Here is a 16,781-nt window from a genome sequence, read left to right as displayed (position 1 = left end):
GTGTGCCCAGTTGGTTTCCTTCGGTTTCTCTCAAAAAATTTGAGCGTGTGTTTTGTGTTTGTGTGTAGTTAAATACTTCATGGTGTAATTTGAGAGAAGGATCAAATTCTAGGTTTGTCTCTCTAGCCCCGCATGTCCGAAAGTACTCTCGGTCGGTGTCTCGGGTAGGTTTCCTTCGATTTCTCGCAAAAAAATTGAGGGCGCGATATGTATTTGTGTGTGTGATGTGGTTATACTTCATGGTGTAATTTGAGACAAGGATCAAATTCTAGGTTTTGTCTCTGTCATTGTCGCCACATGTATACTACGCGATTGAACCAGCCCATAATCGAGGTACGTGTCTCTCTCTCTCTCTCTCTCTCTCTCTCTCTCTCTCACACTCACGCACGCTCTCGTTTCTCCTTGGTCTCGTCTCTTCTCTCTCATCGTCTGTATGTCTCCTAGCTGTTATTTATGCTTAATTTAATTGCTTAAACACGATTATGTTTGGTGCCTAGTAAATAATCACTCCTTGTATTCCAATATGTAATGCCGGTTAGTTTTTTTGCGGCCAGAAGCAGTTGCTTTCTAGGCTTCATTCTGCCCAGGATTTATACTTTGGATGTTACGTCTTGATTTTCAGGAAAGAACGAGGAAATAAGACTTAATGGCCGATAAGTATAACATTGAAGCTGCAGAAATACTTGCAAACGAAGCACTGGTGTGTTCATGTGTGGCTTTCTTCTTCTTTTTTAAATCCCCTTTCTGTTGATTTTGGCCTAGTGACTCCTAACTCTTAATTGTTGTCATTTGTTTAGCGTTTGACCATTTCGGAAGCAGTTCCAATATATGAGCAACTATTGGCTACGTTTCCGACTGCGGTGAGCTTGTTCTCTATGCTCGAATGTGTTTTGTTAGTGTTTGTATCAACTGTCAGTGCTCAGTGGTTTAGCTGATGCAAAGAAATTGTGCCAGTTTACTTTCTTGTGAATTCCAAATAATATTGGGTATCGTTCTTGAAATAACTGGATGAAATTGACCCAAATGAGTCAGCATTGAAAGTAATCGGTTTACATTTGTTGCTTAGTTAGGTCCACTCTTGTGGGAGTCGTTGACTTTTCATCATTTCTTTTCAGTTTTCAGTTATAGCAATGCAGTTAATTGTAGAACTTATGATTATGATCTTTATCTCTCTTGTTTCTTGTGGTTGTTGTTCATAGCCTAGAATGGCCGGTCAAGTTAAACTCTTAATCCATGGTCGGATAGTAGGTATCGGTCAGGCATGATTCATCGCTCTCTATAGTTTGTGTTTACAAGTGTTTCCCTTATGCTTGCAATTATCTCAATAACATTGTTTTTCTATAGCATCATTTGTTCTGCCCAACCATGCAATGAACAAGTATCCTGCATTAACTTTCTTTTCCAATTAGAAGAAGAAAATATATAAAGTGTAGATCAGGCTGTTCAAGTTAGTGTAGTCATGTTATATTAGTGCCCTCATATTTGTAGCATAAATTAATGATATATTTTATGGGCTCGTGGTTATAATAATTTTGCCATTATATTGCTGAGTCTATTATTTTTTCCAGGCAAGATACTGGAAGCAATATGTAGAGGCACACATGGCCGTGAATGATGATGATGCTACGAAACAAATTTTTAGCCGCTGTCTGTTGAACTGTCTACAAATTCCTCTTTGGTACATGTTTTCTTTTACTGGTTGATGTTGGTTGATGTCTATTACCAAATGGCACTCATTTTTGTCTGGTTACAGCTCTTGCTGGTCCTTTTTGTATACGGGTGGCATTCCCTTAATGCTTTCTTTTGTATGATTATTTACTTATAAAAAAAAGATCCTTAATTAGATTGTTGTTTATCCATCAATCAATTGCTGTTGTGGATTTGATCATATCCTGGCAAATCTTGGCATTGTAGGCGATGCTATATCCGTTACATCAGAAAAGTTAATGAGAAGAAGGGGGTAGAGGGTCAGGAAGAGACTAGGAAAGCTTTTGATTTCATGCTCAGCTATGTTGGTTTGTATTCTTCTCAATTATCCGGTCATATTGTTGTGTGGTTTTAATTTAATTTTTGGTATATATTTCCAAATGACAGATGCAGCCTATTTATTCTTTGTCATTTTAAGTGTTATTACCTTTTAATCTAAAAGGGGTAAATAACTCGTAGAACTACACATGTCTTGCATTGTTGATAGTTCTTGATAAAAAGCAAAGTTTTTGATAATGTTCTCGAGTTTATCTGGTTGCTTATTTGTGGTTTGGCTGTTCTGATCTTAGGTTACATGGTAACAGAAGCTGCATGCTCTGTGTGTGTGTGTGTGTGTGTGTGAGAGAGAGTGTGTGTCACGTATACTCATATACATATGTGCTCAAGGGTTGATGTATGTTTTCATGATTGTAATTGTGGCTACTAAATTCATAACGAAAACAGTGTGTTTTGTAGTAGAGTCTAGATAAATACTCCCTCCGTCCCATTTTCATTGTCCATTTTTGAATTGTGTGTCATTTTTTAATTGCTTATATCTTTCAATCTATAACGTTTTTCATAATTTTGAAAACTTTGTATTATAGAACTAATCGAGATCTATCAAACAAGATCCATATTGCATATTTTTCAAGATTCACACTAAGAGATATAGGCAAAAGACATAAAAGAGACAAACAAAATAATGGACAAAGAAAATGGGATGGAGGGAGTATCTATTTCTAATCAATGAAAAACACAAAATAGTCAGGCAGGCAAATATTCTCATGGGGTGGGTACAGGTGGGAATTTTTTTGGTTCGCTTTTCCGAAGCATATCAAGCGTGGCTTTTCCAAGGGGATGGTTTACATTGAAGTTTCACCAAAGTTCTTTTAATGATACTTATCTTGAGATGTGTTAACAGGAGCTGACGTTGCCTCGGGCCCTGTATGGATGGAGTACATCACCTTTTTAAAGTCCATGCCGGTATATCATATGCTTCCTTATATGCTGATTGCTGAATCACGGATATTTTACGCTGTTAACGACTTTATTTTCTGTTTCTTTTTACATTTAATCTCTGATCTTGTAATATTGACGGTGAAGGCTCAAACCACACAAGAAGAGTCGCAACGAATGACTGCTGTCAGGAAAGCATATCAGAAGGCTATTGTTACTCCTACCCAGCATGCGGAACAACTTTGGAAGGACTATGAGAATTTTGAAAATTCTGTTAGCCGCACCCTGGTACTTCTTTCTTTCTTTGTTTCAATTGGGATGAAATGTAGGCAGTGGGGTGATGAATGTTTAATTTATGTCAGCATTCTATTCTTGATTCTTTCTTGTGTTCAGATTTTTGGCTCGGGCACGAGCAAAATGTGCACTTGTGCAATCACATTCATTACATCTTAAATTTCTTGATGCAGGCAAAAGGATTATTATCTGACTATCAACCAAAATATAACAGCGCTAGGGCTGTCTACAGGGAGCGGAAGAAATATATTGATGAAATTGATTGGAATGTGCTTGCTGTGCCACCGTCTGGTTATTACAAGGTAATGAGTTCTCTTCTTTGTGTAATTGCCATTAAGATTACATGTTTCACTTTCTGCTACTAGATTCACTGCATTTGCTTTGTTCAATATTGCATTTTTGTTTGGCAGATTACTGAAAATTACGAGCAGAATGTTCTCTTCCTTCCACTTGTGTGGTGTTTTTTTGTTTTCAAAGCTCCCTTGTCTACACAAGTGCATTGAGAGCACTTTGACCTACAAAGAAGAGCTGCATTGCTTTTCTATTTTTCTAACTTGTTTATAACAAGAATATAAGTACAGATCCAATTTTGTATGTTACTGGATGGAATGTAATCTATTATTGTGCTCCTACAGGAAGAGCTGCAATGGTTGGCATGGAAGAGGTTTCTAGCATTCGAAAAGTAAGAAGCATGACTAATCGGCATTTTATTTAGCATGATATAGCACTTGCATTATTCTACTTGTGTAGGCTTCGAAGATAGTTTGGAGGCAATGCCTTCCACTCATTCTACTTATAAAAAAAGGCCCATTAGGCCTTACTCATGCATTTTCAAGTGGGAATTCTACCATACTACAGAACTTGTATCCATTGGCAACAATGGAGTTAAGTTTGGTGGGTAATAATTTCCTCTGATGGTTCTTGTTTTCTTCATTCCGCATATACTTTTAGTTAGTCATTCCAAACTACTAGGGAATATGGAATTAAAGTTTTATAGGTCCAGAGGTCAGCTGATATATTTTTTTACTTTAGTCTATTTACTTTTGTTGCAGAGGAAACCCTCAAAGGATAGATAGTGCTTCTTCCAACAAACGAATTGTTTTCACATATGAGCAGGTACTGAAAATGTAATTATGGGTTTTTCTCTCTCTTTTTAATTTCGCAAATCACTTCTGTGCTCTATGGTGCAAAAGCTGTGCTTCTGTTGGTTATGTACTTAGAATTATGATTGAATAATTGGATTTGTGTTAAGAGTCCAACTTGTCAAGTCAAATAGTTGTTAGAATCGCACGATTCATGATTTGGTTCACGATTCTTGCAAAAACAGTACAAATCTATAGGTGAATCAAGGTTTTGGACAAAATTGGTGATGAACCATACGATTCAAGGCTCTTTTCACAATTCTGTTCATGCAAATATAACTACTTTTGCATACGAAACTGGTTTTATCTTCTTTTTTCTGGGAAAGCAAGAATAACTTCAAAAAAATGTTGAGTTTGAAAAGTTGTAGTTCCATGCGAAATTTGTTAATTCTTGTTGGGAGCATGATGTTAACCCCTTTTTTTTTTTTTTCATTTTCTTGAACATTAAAACATTCATTCTAGATATGTACAACTCTGAGATACCTTATTCTCATGAACTGTGTATTATTAGTTTGGTGAAATCTCCATAGTTTATTATCATAATATCCTACACGAACTCAAGTTTTGACGAACCCATCTCTTTAATTGTTCTATCGTCCAGGGCTCAGAGCCTCGGAGCAACTCCCATATAATGCCATATAGCAAGCTTCTTACTACTAGGCTACATAATCACAGTTTTTTTTTTTTTTGAACGGCTACATAATCACAGTTGAAGTCATGCATTTTATTTTATTAAGGCTGAGCTTTCATTTTTAAATGAATCTTTGATATCTATGTATGTTTTTCTATTATTATTGTATCTTTACGTCACAATTCAGAAAAAGGCTATTTCGATTCACAATTTGACAACCTTGTGACAAGTCACATGCCTGTCATTTTGAAATGGAATACTGCCTTCTCATCTTGGGCATGCTTGGTATCTGTCCAGATGGTAAAAAAAAATTCCTGTTGATCAACCTCTGGTATAAAACCAGCCTATTTGGAGTCTCCTTAGTACCCAGAAAAGGAGTTCAGTTCATGATCTGAGAAATTTTCAACTGTTTATACGGAAATATTTCTACATGACTTGCCTTTTAATGTCAATAAATTAACACATATTCTGTTACCAATGCCTCAGCCTGTGTAGCACCAAGGTTGTCAAATCATGAATCGAATTGACCCTTTACTGAATCGTGAATCGTAACGATTCAGTTCACATTTTTAAAATACATTGGAAATTGTATCTACGCACCTACATAATAAACATACATTGTAACATTCAAAAATCTAAGTTTAAATTCATATTAAAGTTTTTTCCCTACTACTAATGGATGATCACATGATCTAATAGGAAAGACACTTGTACATAATAGGAAAATAAATAGTTTAGTAAAATGGATATGTGCATATAGATAGATGTTACATTCATTATAAAAATGAAAGCTTGGCCTCAACGCAATAAAAGTTTGTAGCTTGGTAGGTACCAAACTAAACTAGCTTGTATGACAACATATGTGGGTCGGTTCGAGGCTCTTAGCCCTGTCTTGGTCTATTATGATTTAAAGGGTACATGAAATAAAAGAATCGTTTTGTGAGACAACGCATCCATATAGATATCATCCTCAACAATATTCAAAGTTACTTAAATAATTACCATCTAGCAAATTAAAATTGTAACATTTCAAAAACGTTGAGCACATCTATTGACTCACATCATAACAAAATATGAAAACTTACCAAAATAAAATACAAAACTCATCAGGGTAAGGCATCTTAGTCGTAAAGAACTTTAGAGTGAGTATTTAATCTTTAATAAGAATGAGGAAGAAGGGTTTAACATGCTCAGAATCAAAATAAATACCATTATTAAAAAATTTTGCAAATGTGGTTTCACATTAGTCGAAAGTCACATTTATGATAAACCATGATTCACCTATAGATTCGTATCATTTTTGCATGAATCGTGAATCGAATCGTAAATCGTATGATTCACCACCGATTCTATACAAACCTTGATTCACCTATAGATTCGTATCGTTTTTGCGTGAATCGTGAATTGAATCGGGAATAGTATCGTGAATCGTACGATTTTGACAACCATGTGTAGCACCGGACACTCAAACACTCAAATTTAAAAAAATTGGAGGACACGACATGTTGGGGATACATTGTAAATAATATTTATGTATTCGATTATGTGAATAAGAAAAAGGCTCTAATTTTAATATGTTATACCATACACACCTTATAAATCTTATTTATCATCACATCATTCACAAGTATTCCCCACAGAAAGCGTTTCATTATCTATGTGTCTTTATAATCGATAGTCACACAAATAGGAAATACTTTTCTAAGCTTTAACAAGAGTATTAACTATTTCATTTAATGCCCCCGATGTGTCTTGCAAGTGTTTCGAGAGTGTTCTGACTCTGAGAGTGTCCGGAGCATTTTATAGAGTGTCCTGGAGTGTCTACACCAAAAACATTGAGAAAAAATTGGACACTTCCAATTTGAGTGTCACCGGGACGTGGACTCCGATTAAGTGTCCATGCTACATAGGCTTCAATCACCAAATATCGTACAACCTCTCTGTCTCGATCTGTCTCTATCTCTCTCTCATGAAGAGGCTGATGATCTATAGAACTCTTCACCATGAAACACTCTGTTGTTGGACATTCTTGCCGATGCTTTTCCGCTATCTCTACTGCTACTTTCATCAGATTCCTTGCACTATGTTGTTTTTGTTTAGTTCTTGGGTGCATTGTTTTGCTGTAATTTATATTGTCTTTTTTCCTTTCTTTTGTGCATTGCTTGTGAGTTGTGACTGTTATGTCGATATAAGTTACCATTCATTGGATTAAATATGGTATATATCTGTTTGACCGGCTCTTTTTTGCTTTTGAGCGCGTTGTTCTCCACCTGAATAACTTCCTGATTTTTTCTGTCCAGTGCCTCATGTACTTGTATCATTATCCTGATATGTGGTATGACTATGCTACATGGCATGCAAAAAGTGGTTCAGTAGATTCTGCAATCAAAGTATTCCATCGAGCTCTGAAGGCTCTTCCTGGTACTGATTATTCTTTTTTTTGTTTTTGGTGACCAGATTTCTGTTTTTTTCTTCTTCTTTCTGTTGATATTGTTTTCAGAACGCTCTTGAGTCTAATTATTTACTGGCTTGTACTAGATATCATTGTGATTTCCAGCTTTTCTTTCCTCTTTACGTCTTGAATTTTGCTTTTCCTGTTTAGATTCAGAAATGCTAAAGTATGCTTATGCGGAGCTGGAGGAATCTCGTGGAGCGATTCAGGTTAAGCAAGTGTGATATATGTTTACTTCCTCAGCCATTTTATTGGATGCTTGTTTTTGAAATATCGTTTTATTTTTATGCAGCCTGCAAAGAAAGTCTATGAAAGCCTTTTAGGGGACGGCGTCAATGCAACCCCACTGTCACATATTCAAGTACGTGCTTTGAACTTTTAGTGGATACTCTCTTCATTCCTAATTGTTGGTCCATTTTTTCATTTTGGGGTGTCCCAAATTTGTAGTCTAAGGGTATCATCAAAACTTGCCACCTCATGTTTTGGTTATACATTTAAGGGGTTGCTAATATTAACAATGTGAATTCCCCACAATGGTGTATAATCAAAAACTTATTTTTAGTAGAGAGATATAGAGCGAGTTGAAAATAAATGTAATTGGGTGGACCCGTTGAGAGAGAGAGAGAGAGAGAGAGAGAGAGAGAGAGAGAGAGAGAGAGAGATCCCCTTTCTTTAATTTGATTATCCAAAGAGAAAAAGTTGCTGGTTTTGGTTATCCAAAGGCCAATATTTGATTATTGGTCAAGGGTTCGCTAAGTTTGGTTATCCCATTGTGAGCATTTTCTTGAGCAAACATTGCTAACTTTAGAAATCTTTTAGTTTTGGAAATGTTTCCGATTTAGAAAGTCAGCACCCCCTAATGGGGACCAAGGGAGTACTATATTTAAACACGAAGTGGTCAATGTGACCACATTGTTGCACAATTATGGGCTTCTGAATCTTAGTGAAGACACATTTTTTTCATTGTATAGAAGCTGTGACCTGGCACAGTGGCAAGTGCTATCTGCCCTAGTGTTGTAGCACGGGTTCAACACAAGTCACTGGAATCAGCCTCTCTACATGAAACTGGGGGGTAATGCTGCTAGCTATTGGCTCCCTATACTCTGGTGTAAGTGGGAGCTTTGTGCAGTGAGTGTGACCAACAATTTTTATAGTCTATTCTAGAATAGTTGATGTGTCGTTGCAAAAATTGCCGATGCTTGTCTTGTGCACAGAAATATGGTGGCCCAAGACTGAGAAAACTTTTTAAGTCATTGAAAGTGGTTGAAAACCAGAGCAAAGCCATACTTTGCTTGAGTAGATTTTCTTGTGTACGGAATTTTGTAGCTTTCATGTCATCATAATTGTCTTTTTTTTTGGCTTTTCCTAGTCTATCTGTGGCAATGCATACTGTCTCATACTATCGTAACTTATTTTTCCTTGTGCAATCTTGATTCCATAACTTTGCCTCAGTTGCCTTTCTTTGCCTCATTGATTGCTTGATGTATAGTTAGATAACTGCTTCAAGTTTCCAACTTACCTCCCTCCAGCTTCTTGTCCTCTGTAATTGTTTTATGAAATAAGTGGCTCTACTCTATGTTCCACATAGGCGATTACTAGAATTGGAGACATTTTTTGTGACATTTCTTTATTGGAGAGAAATAAAATGAGCATCATGTTTTGAAGCTTATCTACAATATTTGAGCATTTGTAAAAGAAATACGTTGCGCTCTAAATTTCAGAAGATTTACTTGTGTTTATTGTGCTGATTCTGCAGTATATTCGCTTTCTAAGAAGAACTGAAGGAGTAGAAGCTGCTCGCAAGTACTTTGTAGATGCACGAAAATCTCCAAACTGCACTTATCATGTTTATATAGCTTATGCCACGATGGCTTTTTGCCTTGACAAAGATCCAAAGGTAACTGATGAGACGATATTGCACTCTTGGATACGTTTTTCTCTTGCATTAGGAGGATATAAGCTGTCTAATTACTTGATCTGGTGTTCTCCCCAACCAAACAACCACCACAAAAAATGGGCAAAAAACATCCTTTTACTTCTTTCGTCCATCTCACCCTCTTCTGTACGATATAAAGGCACTCCTCAAAAGTATATGTCATATAGTAACTTCTAGTGTTTAAATATGTTTTAGTAATTATTACTTACAGCACTGCTATACAGATTCTTGTTGTGATTGATTCAATTTTATGCAGATTGCACATAATGTTTTTGAAGCTGGGTTGAAACGGTTTATGCACGAGCCTGGATACATTCTTGAGTGAGTTTTCCTTCTTCAACCTTAGAAGCGAATATGAGTTAAAGTGTTATAAAAGTTGGCTACCTAGGCTGACTAGTCCCCATCTAGGCGCTAGGTGATGGTCCAATGCCTAGATTAAGCATCTGACTAGTCAGCACCTAGTCCCCGCCTAGGTGCTAGGCGCCCAACTAGTTAGCCCCTAAACGCTAGGCGCCCCTTTTCCACCCGACTAGCGCTTGGCGATTTTTAGAACATATTGAGCTTGTTTGTTTGGGGGCTTTAAAGCCCCTGCTCACGGGACTCCCCAATACATTTTCTCTCTCTTTCTCTCTCCACTCATTACTCTCAAAAACCACCTTTAAAACCCAAAACGAACAAGCCCATTGTGTTTATAGATATAGCACACAAGAGAATGCTTGACAGTGGCTATGAATGCTAGAATTTTAGTGGTTCTGAGATGATTGGTTTGAGTTACCTGGCCGGTTCTTGTATGGCTATAATCATAAGGATATCACTACCGAGTTAGTTGTGTTGTGTCCAATGCAGCAGGCTCGAAGCTCCAAGTGTTCTGTCGTGCTGAAAAGTACTCAATGCATGTGTTATGATGTATTTTTAAATACATAATCCTTTCCATTTCTATTCAAGAGTTCTTATGCGTTTTAACGCCCCTTTGAGACCCCGAAAAATGGACAAATTCCTTTTCTTAAGAACGCATACAAGGATCATAAAGGAAACTGAGAAACAAATTGTTGGCTTGCCTTATGATTTTATGCAATATCGATTACACCCTGACCTGATGTTGCAGATATGCAGATTTCTTGTCTCGTTTGAATGATGATAGGAATATCAGAGCATTATTTGAACGGGCATTGAGCTCACTTCCACCAGAGGAATCTGTTGAGGTACTGACTGTTTCTGGAATTCTCAAAATGTTGGTAAATATTTTATATGTTTGGCTTTATTCCTTTCATATGATCTTTGAGAATTTTATGTACGAGAACTGATTGATATTTTTATCGGTGCAAAATGTCTCGAATGCCCTTTTATGAAGTACATTATTTGTCGACCCAATTATGGCATTACCTCCAGAAAGGAACAATTAAAGTTGGCCAGAGGCCAGAGGGAGTATCTTTTACTCTTTGAATCTTGATAGAGCATCATTCGTGGAGATGCTTACGTGGGCTGTGTTAAATTGTTCACGTGGGCAAAACTGGACCCCTATATGGCTTTTTAAAATGCTATCTAGCTAACATGTACTCAAGTACTGACAGTGATAGCTAAAAACTACTTATCTTATTTAAGCAATTTCCTCGTAGAGTTTGGGACGCAATGGTCAGGCCTTAATTTTTTCTTTATCTTTTTGAAAAAGGGAGAGTGGCTGACGTGGCTAGCCAAAGGGCTGTCGTAGTTAACAAGTTTACAATAGGCTTGCCCTTTGACAGTTTCATTTAGTAGATCTGCTGGAGCTCCCAATTGGAGCTGACAGACTCCCTCTTACACCCTTTAAATACTGACGCGCCATTTAACACTTCCTCTACAGGTGCTTTTAGTTTTGCTATCATTCTTATTGTCATCACCAGCACCATGATTGTCCTTTTGAGAACTGGTTTGTCATCAAGTTTGTGCACAATCATTTTGTCTAGTTTTTAGTTACACTCATGATTGCATTACACTCATGATTGCAAACTGCCGTTAAAAAAAAAAACCCATGATTGCAAACCTTTCAAATTCAAAGATTTGTTCTTCACCGTAGTGCTTCCTTCATTAGGTCATGTGAAAATCTGTGGAATTGGTTGTAATAAGTTAAATCTCTGAGTTCAATTGTGAATCTGTGCTTGTCTAGCATTGGGACTCGGGACATAATGTAGGTCTATTTGTAGATATACTCGATTATCTGCAGTATTTATCGCACTCATCGTGCAATCTGCCTCGATGTTTAATTGTCATACACATAGTTAGATTGGTATGATATTTTCATCGGTTACTAGTTTTAGAATCTCGTTAACTTGCCCCGTTGGCTGATACTTGTCGGCTAACAGCCCAGGTGTTCATCATCCGATTGAAGCTATTTCCTGTTTTTGTGATGAGCATGTAAATCATATAAATGGAAGGCATCAGGGAAATGCCACCTGTATGATTTGTTTTTTTTGGCTATTGATTGGTTTTGTGCATTGTCTTTTGCAGGTTTGGAAAAGATTCGCCCAATTTGAGCAGACCTATGGAGATCTTGCTAGCATGTTGAAGGTAGTGCCGTATCTTGATGCATCATTTAGTTTGGGTTTGTATTGGGCATCTTCTAGACTCTGTTAGTTTGGCGTACGGGGTTGACATTTGAGATGTATGCAACCTAGACCTTTTTGTGTGGACAATCTGACAAATCTTGCTCATTTTGTGACAGAGATGCATAACGTAGACAAGTATAGTTTGTTTGCGTGGCATAATCCTTGTAAACACCGGCTCTTCTGCATTGTGCATTTTACCAAAGTCATGTCATTTTTTTTTGTTTGAGAATCTGAGGTGTGAGCTTTACTGATGGGTCCTGAACAGGTTGAGCAAAGAAGGAAAGAAGCACTTTCTAGAACAGAGGAAGAGAGTCAATCACCTTTAGATATTTCACTACAAGATGTTGTATCACGTTATAGTTTCATGGATCTTTGGCCTTGCTCTTCCAAGGATTTGGATCATTTGGCACGGCAAGAGGTAATACTTCATTTGAACTTTGAACGGGGAGTGTCATCAGTTCTTTGTCTCCTAGCTATTTGTTGCTGTGCTTGATTTTACTTAAATTTGTGGCTGGCATGTTGTCCAGCCAAAAATTTGTGTTATACCCAAGCGTGCATTCATATATGTTTGTTATTTGGTTAAAATTTCAATCCGAGTTTACTTTCTCATCTTGTTACACAGAAATATTTAGAAGTTTTCGTACGGCTTAATACTTGTACTCCTAATGTGGCTAGTACCCACGGATTTTTAGTTAGGAATGGTATATTCCTGTCTTGTTGGACATCCATATATATCAAGAAGACATGAGACTGCATATAAATGCAAATTTGCTAAATATTGGGAAAAGCAGATATGTGTCCGACCATCTAGATCTTAAGGAAATAAATATTCACTTTTTTTTGCTTACTTGAATCTACGTTGATTTTCAGTGGCTTTCTAAAAACATCAATAAGAAAGTCGAAAGATCCACTCTGGCTGATGGAGCTGCTGTTGTAGGTACTATATTTTATCATTTGCACTCAAAAAAATTATTTTGTTTTAGTTTCTTTCTCATTTGATGTTCTTAAGTCCTGCTGTTTTGGGCACAGATAAGGCCTCTTCAGGACTGGCAAACAATTATAATTCCTCTGCAAAAGTTGTTTATCCAGACACTTCTAGGATGGTGATATATGATCCAAGGCAAAAGTCTGGTATGCTGTTATGTTATGATTATTTCCTTGGCATTATTGGGCCCAGAGGCACGACATCATTTGACTGGAGGTGTTGGTTTTTGTAGGCCCATCTGGACCTGGAGTTCCAGCAGTTTCAAGCACGTTGACTGGTCCAAGTGCTGTTGCACCAGTTGCTGGTGGAACACCCAATGCTCCTAATGAATTTTTGAAAGCGACACCACCTGCATTGCTAACATTTCTAGCAAGTTTGCCCACTGTAGAAGGTAAATCCCCAACTTCCCCTTCCAATTCTTCCTACTATGTTGTTTGAATTTCAAAAGCAAAGAAGTAGGAATTGGGTCCAAATCAACTGCAGATACTTTTGGCTTCTTAGCATGCAGCACTAATTAGGAATTAAACATCCACCAATGATATGAAGCAATAGCATCTCATGTATCCTGTATACCACACATCATGCCAAGTTTTTCAACTCCGCATCTGGTACCCCTCCCAAGTGCCAAAAAGCAAGAAAAGTCTTTCCATCCCTTCCTAATTCTTTTCAACAATCTGATCCATAAGATTCTGTCACCTCTTTGCAGTTCCAGCCTCCAATTGCTTCTTAGCAAATGCTTGAAGATAGTTTCTCAGCATCCACTTGCTATTACATACTCATGTGCCATATTGCCCCAACTAGCAAATGCTTGAAGATAGAAAGATTGAAATATGGAAATATACGAGGAAAGTAAGTTATAAGAAACTTGTAGTCCATGGTAACTTCCAAGTTTTCCTGAATCATACTTGGCAGTGTAGCAAGACGTTTCCAACTAATTGTGCTTCGTTCGCCGACAGTGAGGAGAGTTTCAATTCCAGGAAAACATCAACTTATTAGCATATTTGCCCACCCTGTGAGCATGGGTATGTCGGGCTTCAACCTGAATGTTATGCAGTAGTTCAGTACACACCTACTTCAGACCTTTCATTCACTTCAGTCTTGCACTGTTCATTAGTTGGATGCACTATTATCCACCCGAAACCAATTGATGTGATGTGTCTAATCTGCTGTTGCTAATGCTTGATGATTCATTGTGATATTTTCAGGTCCATCGCCAGATGTTGATTTTGTACTATCAATATGTCTGCAAAGCAACATACCAACAGCGCAAATTGGGAAATCTGTAAACCCCTCAAAGCAGCTGCAAACTGGCCCTGCTCCAAGTACGAGTGACCTTTCTGGATCAAGCAAACCTCATCCAGTTCCGAGTGGTTCTTCTTTCAAAACAACAAGAGACAGACAGTCCGGGAAAAAGAGAGATCGAGATGGTATGTCCGAATCTCCTTCCTCTTGTAGATGGTACATTATGCTATAATGCATAGACATTTCAGAACATCATCTCTTTCTGTTGATGAGAACTAGTATTTTCAAAAGTATTTCTTAATTTTTGCCCAAATTACAAAACTGATGTCAATGCTTGAACATGTTACGTAGGCAATACACACCACTTTTAACTTCAGTGGGTATGTGTATCTATATACCTGATTTGCACGTGTCCAGATTTTTGTGGTTTGAGACATAGTTGATTGCTTGATTAAAAAGGAGGTATTATCACGTGTAGGGCAAGATGATGATGATAGTGCAACTGTCCAAAGCCAACCACTCCCAAGAGACATGTTTAAGATACGACAATTACAAAAAGCTCGAGGTGCCGTTGCTCGAGGCGCCGTTTCACAAACTGGATCAACGTCATATGGAAGTGCATTTTCTGGAGAGCTCTCTGGAAGCACTGGCTGATGTATTTTGTTCAATTTTTTTATGGTACATTGGCAGTCAGCTGATGTATTGAAATTCCTGTGGCTGTGCATCAATTAGGCGGTCAGCTGATATATTTATATTCCTTGTGCTGTAAATTAATTCTGTTCCTCAATGCTAATTTATTTCCTCATCTGTAGTTTATCCTAGTCAAGTTTTTCTGGAAGAAATATGTATTCTGCATGTAATGTGTAGCAGCAGGAATTTTGAATAATTTTTTTCCCAAAAAAGCACCGGTTATGTGAATGGGGTATGAATGTATGATAGTGAAGTGATGTTATCGGCATCTTCAAAATTATTATCAATGAGAGCCAAAGAGCTCACCATCTTGTCTCTTGCTGCTTTATTTGGACACTGTTTTGCATAGTACCCTTTCTTTTGGCATATGTAGCAGCGATCAGACTTGCTAGCATTCCCTTCAATAACATATAGTATGATGTTTAAGCTGCTTCTCTTCTTTTTGTCTCCTTACCTTCTTGAATTAGTAAGTATGAAAATTTGCTCGCTCGTAAATCATTAGCGAAAACGGGAAAAAAAGTTAGTGATATGCAATTGCAAGTATTAGGTTTGAGTTGGGTTGGGTTGGGAACAGACCGCTACCGATTGGTTCATGGACATCTTAGACTTACTTAAAGTTGAGTTTTAGCGGATAAAAGAATGAGCTTAACTCACTCTACTATAGCACCTCGCCTAAACCAGCGGAGTATTTCATTACCAATTTTCCCACTTTTTCTGCCCAAGAACAATTCCTCTCTTTCCAGAGGAGATAAGTTATACTCATTGTAGAGCGGAAAATATATAGAGGCTGGTAGAGGGTCTAGGTGAAAAGCGACAAGTAATAAAAATAAAAAGTACACTTTTAAACTAGGTATTGTACGTACTTCGTAGGGTTGCTACCAATGTTATGAATTCCGTTCTGTACCGGCCGGTACGTACCGGAATAGTGTGAAACCGGTAATCTAATCTTCCAATTCCGTCCCGGCACCAATAACGGTGGTTACCGGAGAGTAACGGATTTTCCGGCCATTCTCGGCCGAGATGACAGTACCGCTGATTTCGTCCTGTATGTTTCACCGCTTGAGTTGAGAATCTTGAGATCTCTGCACTTCCAAAACCCAGCCTCAATGTCACTTGTATGCACTGGTGTAGCCCGAGATCTTCCACATCTGCGTCTCCGGCGAACGTCAAACCGTTTGCGGTGAACGTCGTCTCGTCTCCGGTGACCTCGTTTCTTCCCCGGCGGTCTCGTTTACCTTGTCAATGAAAAACAGAAAAGGAAACATGTGTTATATGAGGATATCGATTGTTTGTTGTAAATGAAGGATTGGGATGTTAGATATAGATACAGAGGGATGTAGAGAGAGAGGCGTGAGGCCGTGAGGGGGAGAGAGAGAGAGAGGGAAGGAAGTGGGTTTTTGTTGATCAGGGGATGAGAACAAGAAGTGACTGGGGGCTTGATCCCATGTAGCCATGCCCATAGCAATAAATATGCACCCACATGAGATGCTAAATGGTACTCATATTATAAGTAATTGTATGTTTTTGGAGTTATAATTATATGTAATCGTAGTTGCGGTAAATCCGAAACGGTACTTGTATTTAACCGGTACCGGTACGTACCGTTCCAGAAAAAAAACTGGTACCTTGACCGATACGGTATTCAAAACTTTGGTTGCTACACTTGCTTTTGTGGTGGCTCCTTTAGCAAATAGTAGCAATTGAGTCAAAGCTCAAGCAATTTTTGGCTAACCAAGACTTGGTTACCTGGTATATTATCATCCAAATGTTGTCTCTTTCGCAGTCCTTGTCAGAGTAAGCGTCACTGCACAAACTTGACCTTTTAGTCATTGGTGAAAGTTCGAATCAGTGAGGACCAATGGAAGTAGTTCAAGATGTCTAACTAATGGAATAAATAATACTCTC

General features: G+C 37.8%; 1 protein-coding gene across 2 annotated transcripts; it reads left to right on the top strand.

Annotated features, from left to right (window-relative positions):
* The first annotated feature begins 102 nt into the window (after positions 1-102).
* LOC131307895 (cleavage stimulation factor subunit 77) lies at positions 103-15,204 on the top strand. 2 transcript variants are annotated; one of them, XM_058334632.1, is made up of 23 exons: positions 103-333; positions 623-700; positions 798-860; positions 1,569-1,678; positions 1,915-2,015; positions 2,888-2,949; positions 3,070-3,210; positions 3,390-3,518; positions 3,852-3,898; positions 4,269-4,332; positions 7,290-7,410; positions 7,592-7,650; positions 7,734-7,802; positions 9,198-9,338; positions 9,634-9,698; positions 10,483-10,579; positions 11,862-11,921; positions 12,225-12,377; positions 12,830-12,896; positions 12,989-13,090; positions 13,177-13,335; positions 14,150-14,371; positions 14,665-15,204. In XM_058334632.1, exons 2-23 carry the CDS (start codon positions 647-649, stop codon positions 14,838-14,840), a joined length of 2,262 nt encoding a protein of 753 aa, XP_058190615.1. In that variant the 5' UTR covers positions 103-333; positions 623-646; the 3' UTR covers positions 14,841-15,204. The 2 variants fall into 2 exon arrangements, with proteins under 2 accessions (XP_058190615.1, XP_058190616.1); XM_058334633.1 differs by lacking the exon at positions 103-333 and having other exon boundaries at positions 646-710.
* The last annotated feature ends 1,577 nt before the right edge of the window (positions 15,205-16,781 follow it).

The sequence above is a fragment of the Rhododendron vialii genome, chromosome 11a (genome assembly GCF_030253575.1).
Source record: "Rhododendron vialii isolate Sample 1 chromosome 11a, ASM3025357v1".
In the NCBI taxonomy this organism is placed as follows: Eukaryota; Viridiplantae; Streptophyta; class Magnoliopsida; order Ericales; family Ericaceae; genus Rhododendron; species Rhododendron vialii.
Note: the sequence above shows the minus strand (reverse complement) of the source record. Positions and strands in the feature narration are given on the sequence as shown.